Source organism: Pyxicephalus adspersus, chromosome 11 (assembly GCF_032062135.1).
Source record: "Pyxicephalus adspersus chromosome 11, UCB_Pads_2.0, whole genome shotgun sequence".
NCBI lineage: Eukaryota > Metazoa > Chordata > Amphibia > Anura > Pyxicephalidae > Pyxicephalus > Pyxicephalus adspersus.
In genome coordinates, this window is record NC_092868.1 from 31,957,040 (window position 1) to 31,964,881 (window position 7,842).

The window sequence follows — 7,842 nt, forward strand, 5'->3', positions numbered from 1 at the left end:
ACAACTGCTGTAAAAATGAAACTAACAGATGAAGGACCTGTGTTTTTTTTCTTAATGCAAAAAACCCAATAACACATGGTAGCATACCAAAAAGGTGTACACAGTACATACATTGGATATACAAGATAGATAGATAGATAGATAGATAGATAGATAGATAGATAGATAGATAGATAGATAGATAGATAGATAGATATGTGTGTGTATTACCTCAAAGCCACAAATATTTTACAATGGCTGACCGAAAGTTGGCCACAATACAAGAGGGAAAGACACACAGGATCATGCCATATGGAATTTTCAAAAAGCCAACAAAATCTAAAATGTTTTGCTTTTGTTAGAGCCACTCCTTTATTTTCAGCTTAATAGATCCATCAAAAAAGTTCAAATTTAAAAATGTACTATAACCTTTATCAAAAATCATACCTATTGGGAAACTTAATAGACAAAGTTTGTGACCCTTAATAAATATTCAAAAAATGCCTCAATTCTTTCTAAATTGTCCTTTAATACGGCTTTAGTAAAGGCCAATGATAAAGTAACGTTTCAGTGATGTTTGGTACCCACCCGTAGTATTGTTAATTGAAGGTGCGGAACAATGAAACTTTTTTGGGGTGCTCTTATTTCTAAGAATGCAATGACAAACACTAAGGCAACAATTAACAAATGATACAAGTTCAAAGAATGGAGGAAAATAAATTATTGATACTCACAGGTTAAGCTTTTCTGGTGCACAGAATTATTTCAAAGAAAAGGTTATGGTGAAGTGTGAAAAAAAACATTTTCTTAAGGGGAATATTTACATGTCAGTAACTGAAAGAAAAAAAGAAAAAAGTTGGGATGTTTGATACCATAGTGAGGATAAGGGGAGCCCTCATTTTACTTAGACCAAATACTTTTATTTAACAGTTTTAAAAGGCTGCCAGTAAAATAGCTTTAAATCACAGATATAAATTTCCAGGTCCTATGTTCCTTATCCCTAATATACATATACAACTTCCAGAATTATTCCTTTTTTGGAACAATCATTAAAACAACTCCTCACACTTTGTTAGAAACATGATAAAATCCACAAGGAAATATATTTGCATATGTGACCATCCTAATACATCTGTTTCACTTTGTACACGATGTGCTACTCTATGCATTTTGCATATTTGCTTCGTCAGGAGAAACACATTTTCTGAGTCATTAACTAGGGCTTGTCTGTTATTTACACAAATATGGTGCTTTTTCTAATTAAGGAGCCCACTATCGGCTATGTCCACCACTTTCGAGCTCCTATTTTTCTCTGTGGTATCCAGAAGCCAGAAGTGGACCTGGTGTTTTGCCAAGTAGCCCACTGCTGTTTGTTTCCACAATATAGCAACTAACTCTCCCTACATAGATTGTCAGCTTTGCTGCTCATGAATAGTAATGGTCTAATACATACCAAAGTCCAGGTTATTGACCAGTCAAACCCAGATGACCACAGTTTAAAAGTCAAGCAACACATTGTGACTCCTTTAAAATATGTTGCAGTGAATTTCACTATAAATTCACTTTTATTGCAAACCTCATTCTCTACCCTACCCCAGATCTACCCCAAAACAATGTTTAACTGATCCCAGAATAACTGGTGCAACTTTTTCAAGTACGTTATTTTTTTAAGTTTTTCATTGTATTTCAATGGCAATGATTTTATGTTTACAAATAAGTTACAACAAATTATACATTTTTGTCATACAGAACATCTTTGTTTGGCGGGGGGGGGGGCTAATTTTCACTGCTGCAGTTAAGTGGCATTTACAGTTTTCTCTCCATCCACATCTTGTATCTGTACTGTCACACTGCTTTCTATTTTTTTCAGCATGTTATTTGTGCTGCTTCCCCTTTTCTCACAAGCAAATTACCAAAATCAAATGTAGGCATTTATTTGCATTATATTTTTGAAAGTAATGTAATACCATATTTATTGTGCAATTTATTGTGTCCTATAAACCAATCCTGGCTTCAGCTATACAAATGCATTGATTGTTCTCAGCAGGCTAGCAGACAGTTATTCTGTATAGTACTGAGAATATTCATTCTATTTTAAGATGTGAGAAGAGCAGACCAGGCAGGAACATGTGAGCAGACTGATAGGAAAGTACAGAAAGTCTTCTTTTTACCCTTGAAAGAAGTTATTTTCTTTTTCGCCTACTCGGTTTACTCAAAACATTTTTTTTACTTGGCATTGAGATATACCTGGAGTCATTGTGGTCATTAAACACCGCTACCTCCAATGCCTATAGTGCTATAGATCTATGAATATATATATCTATCTATCTCTACATGGTACACAATAACCCAAACTTGGTAAAAATCCCAAAGTTACTTCAAAACGTATTTTAGGCAAACACTACACTAAATCTAAAAACTCATCTGAATATGTACTGATTGAAAAGACACAACTGAGTACATCTATGAACAATTACCAATTAACAAATGTAAATATTTTAATATTCACACAAAAGGTGAAATAGATCATTCTCAAATGTAATTTCTGCTCTAAATTGTAATTTTTTTTATATATAAAACCCATTTGAAGGCAAACGTAACTCACAAATATAATTTGTTTGGGCCAAATCAAATTAACTGTATTAAATAGACATGAGTGAATGTATTATTCAATGCGATTAATATAGTGCCAAAATATTACACAGCAGTGTACAATAAATGGGGGTTGCAAATGACAGACAGATACAGAAAGTGACACAGGAGGAGGAGAGGACCCTGTCCCAAAGAGCTTACAATCTAGGAGGTGAATGTACTTTAATGTACTAGAACTATAACTAGAGATGGGTGAATGTACTGAGAAGTGCAAAAAAAATGGAAAAAATTTTATCACCAATGTTGTTATCTTTGTTTGTGTTGCTGATTTTCTTGTAATTTTCTTGCAACTGTATGGTTAGGATTTGCTCGTGCAGTGTGTGTTGCACTGGGGTACACTGCTCAGGAAGACTGGAGAAGATAGTGATCCAGCAAACCTGGAATGGATCTGGTCTAGGATTGAAAACATTTGTCAACTAATAGGAAATGATTTGTAGGAAATTCATTCAAGGTTTGCCAGATCACCCAGGTTCTCCCATGATAGTCTAGTCTTCTCAAGTCTTGTAGAGCGTTAATAAATCAAGCCCAATATCTGATGATTTCAAAGCACGTGATGATATTGTGAACTGTTAAAACATCTAATATTCCCCAAAAACATGTCTATCCATTTTAATAAGAAGAATTGAAGAAGTCATGAAGTCGGGGCTGCAATGAACAACATGTCAGGTGGCCGTGAGTTATGCTATAATACTCACTAACAATATACCTTTAGTATGAATGTTGCCTACAGAAAGGAAAATGTTTCTAACCAACCCCTAACATTGGTAAATACCTGATAGCAGTTTTATTCTTTCCCCACTCTATCCATGACGGAGGAGGGAGCAATATGAATAACATCAAATGACAGAAACCCTGCAATTATGTAAATGATGTATTGCAATGACAGAATCTTCAAACACCAAACTGTGGTGAATGTTTCAGTCATGTCTGCGAGATATATATGGCCTAAAATTTAGAGTGAAAATGAGAAACGTTTCTAAAAGCTGTAAGACCTGAAGTATTGGGTGCTATAATAAATTTTAAGCATACACAAATGCTATTTAGCTTTTGCTAACACTTTAATCCCTGTCTCCCATTACGTCCTAATTGTTGCCAATGTTTAATTATGTGTATATACACCTTGTATTCATTTGTTTATTCTTGTAGCATTGCAAAACAAACAAACAAAACAACAGAAAAGGTAAACATCTTAGTTTTAATAAATGGCTCAACTGAACTAGAAATGTCATTGCAATGTTGCTATAAACAGGAAAAATCAGAATGTAACTTACACTATAGTAACCGATCGACCATGACGATAGATCTTGTCAAGCAAACAGTGCTTGCAGATATCGTTATTATACATAAACAAATGACACATAAAATTGGCATAGGGTATTGATTCTCATAATGTAAATGAAAATAATGCAGATTTGCTATGCGAATATATAGGTTAACATATATTTAAACGTATACATTTACCACCAGTTTATATGCAATAATTTAGAATTTGGTGTTTCATATTAGATGCCACTAATAAGAACCTTCTTAGAGAGTATGTTGTTTGAACCTGTCCAAGGTAAACCTTAAATATATTTAAGGTCTGGTAATCTCTGATGTATGTAATGTCATCATGCCAAGACCAACAGAATTTTTTAAACTTTACAGAAAGGGTTTTGGATGCCTAATAATCTAGCAAGGGATCCAAAAAGATTGCCAAATTATTTGCATTGAATCATTCTACTGTAAGGAAAACCTCACCTACAAGTGGTGTAAATTTCAAATGATTACTAATTTGTCTAGTACTTGCTGAACCTAAAAATGCATGCATTTATCTATAATTAGTAAGAGATGGCTCAAATTAAAACCTAATTGGAGGTGCGACAGGTAAAAAGTATTTGTTTTGAAAAGATCAAGACTACAGTTTCATTTGGAATAAATATGAAAAGACCACATCTTCTAGAAAAATGTGCTGTAGACTGATGAATCAAAAACAGTTTCTTGTCCACAGTAGATTGCACAAATTAGTAGTATTTTCTGCAAACTAAAGAACCCTGTACTAACTTTGAAGCACAATGATAGAAAAGTTTTAGTTTGGGTTTCCTTTTGCTTCTTCAGGGTCTAGGCAGCAGGCAGTCATCAACTTAACATGGACTGGCCCAATCAAAGCCTCATTTCAATCCTACTGAAATGTTGTAGGGAATATAAAATGGGCAGTTGATAGAAGGAAACACACAAACATAATGTAACTGAAGGGACTTTACATGTGGTCAGAAATTTGGTTAATAATAAACACTGGTGGGAAGTTATGCAAAATGCCTACAAAACGATTTTTCCTTTAAAGAGAGCTATACCAGCTTATAGGGCCACTTACTTTTTGTGCAGAACACTATTATTCTTTCCCTGTCCCTTTCATTAGGGTAATCACATTTCATGTAGCCATAGGTTTATTGTGTCTAGCATTGAAGTCCTTCATTTGAACCTTCATTAGAAGTTTGGACTTTTAGGTACTCTAAGAGGTGAGATATTTTTGTATAGTACAGAGTCCAACACCCCTGAATGAAAAAAGGGATGGGCTACCTAAATAACTGATCTTTGATCATTGTACAAACTTACCATGTTAATCTTTAATATATATTTGCCAATCAAATCCTCTGCTGTCCTTCTGTTGTTTTTCTATATTGTTCAACATTAGGGGTCGGCACTGACCAAATCAAAGAGTAGAACTCCTCCTTATCTACATTATACAATTTTCCAGAAGTAGTGCAGATGTGTTGTTTTATGCTCAGGGGTCCATTCAGAGAGAATGGTCTACACTAACAGAATAGGCATCAAAACACGCACCTAGGTATGCAATATTGTGGGTATTGATGTCAATCAGCCCCCAAAACCCACCATTTTTGTCCTAAAAAATTTGGTGATAGTTATAGATATTTGCCAATCCAAAATATGCATGGCTGAGGACAAGTTTGAACTTACTGCATGAATTTATCTCTGATGATATAATTCTTAATAAAACATTATACAGTATGATGATATACAAACCAAAGCACTCTCGGCAAATACATAAAAGAAAATAAAGTACTGCAGTTTTTAGTTTTTGGAATTTTTGTAATCATAAACACATAACTAAGTGTATTTTGCAATTCTTTGAAAATGTAAGTAGTGTATCTACATTGTAACTAATGTCAGCCTCTTGCAGTCCTGTACAGCAGTACAATAAGTGTGAAAGGGAGAATTGTAGAAAAAGCCTATCAGTTCCTGGAGAGGAAAGACGCATAAGCATAAGAGGAAACAATAGAGTAACAGATAGATTAAATCATCCCTGTGCTGCTTTTCCTTTCTCTGACCTACACTATGTCACTACAGGGGCAAGTGTATCATAGCCTAAACTCAGAGGAAGTAGGTTACATGATTCTGGACATCAAACTAACTATTTTCAGTGGTGAAAAAGAAGAACTGTGCACAACAGCCTAGGGGACTTCTGAGAACATCTAATGGAAGAAAAGAATAACTGTGAAAGACAGCTTTGGATTGAAGGCAACTATTGCAACAATCAGATAGAATGTTTATCTGTTCTAATAGACTTTTAATTTGTATCTTCTAATTTTTGTTTGGAATTCTGTTTAAATACATTTCTGAGTCAAGAAACAATAAAAACAACAATAGTCAAATGATAGGGCTTTTGCCTTCCATATAAATGCAGACTGACCTTATACATTCTCTTGTACATATAATAAACCACTTTTCCCAGCATATAAACAATGTACACAAAATTAAATTGTTAACAAAAGTAGAAGGGTGCACAAGAGAAATAAATCACTATAGTGACAACTTTACCTTGTTTTACAAATACCTATTTTAGACACTCTATAAAGAAACAGTCTACAGCAGATACTAGTCATTAACTGATGTGTATGGTACATAAGGCAGGAAAGGTTTCTTTCAACCCTGCTTTTGTACAATATTGATACATTTTATCCATTTTGTATTTAAGAGTGCAGTCTTATAGTCAGTCAATAGCAGGCCTGTCCTCTGAGTGTGATGAGATCTTGCAAGGTCTTGTGTACCATTTGAAATATTACACGTCACTGTCTTGGAATTGAGAATATTGGTAGGTATGGACGGAACCGTGAGAATGCATAGAACCGCTGACTGTGAATGGAGGTGCCAGCTCCAGGTCCATTGACTTTAGCTGCCTGTCATGAAAAGGAAAGAATCGTCAGTAGATGATATTAACATAAACATCAATGAAACCTGATCCTCACTGTTGGAGAAAAGTTATTTCTTCTAATTTACACTAATTCATACATTTATTGCCAAACAGCTGTTACAAAGGTATAAAAGGTAGCGTGGCTGAGAGGCTCAACTCCACCCTGGCCCCCACACCAGCTGAACTATACAACCTCTCCTTCTGCACTGGTGTTACACCCCTTAGCTTTTTTTTTTTTTAAACTGAATTTTTTATAAGAACTTTCAAAAAACAATAACAGAAAAACAAGGACAAGATATAAACATAAACATAGTGTACAGTATACTGGATAACTAACAGTACATCAAATAGGATCATACAAATAATATTTAAAAATAGCAGCAAAATGTAAACAGTATTATCACATATGGTGAGAAAATAAAAGATGAATGTCCAGTATACACAAAACATTAACAAAAAATAAAGATAAACAGGTAGGGTGTAAACAGGACAATGAGGAGGAGAGGGGGGGGATTGGGGGGGGGGGGCACCAGATTTATGATTAATAAGGAGCTCACATAGTCAAATCATAACTTTAAGCCTGTAAATAGGCATAATAGGCATCCCAAGATTCCCAGACCTGTTCAAACGTAGCAACATTATTTCTGAGGAGAGCGGTAAGATTTTCCATCAAACAGACCTCCTGGACATGAGCACATAAGTCCTCCAAAGAGTGGGGCTGTGTGGATTTCCACTTGGCCGGAATTAAAGTACGGGCCGCTACCAAAATATGTGTGATAAGCTTAGATGTGGGTTTGAGGAAGCCCGTAAAGGGCAATCCCAGTAGATGGTTAAGTGGGTCAAGGGAGAACCGCTGCTGGGTCACTTCAGTGATTACCGTATTTTTCGGACTATAAGACGCACTTTTTCTTCCCCAAAACTGGGGGGGAAAAGTGGGTGCGTCTTATACACCGAATACATGTTAAATATACCGGTAATTAAAAAAAATCATACTCACCCGATACCGCAATCCCGCGATG

General features: G+C 35.1%; 1 protein-coding gene across 1 annotated transcript in view; it reads right to left on the bottom strand.

The window, feature by feature from the left end:
* Window positions 1-3,819: 3,819 nt before the first annotated feature.
* Window positions 3,820-7,842, bottom strand: part of SMIM35 (small integral membrane protein 35) — a 14,149-nt gene continuing 10,126 nt past the window's right edge. The window contains exon 3 of the mRNA XM_072425984.1: window positions 3,820-6,809. Within this exon, the coding sequence (XP_072282085.1) occupies window positions 6,692-6,809 (118 nt within the window). The 3' untranslated portion in view covers window positions 3,820-6,691. The remainder of the gene's footprint in view (window positions 6,810-7,842) is intronic.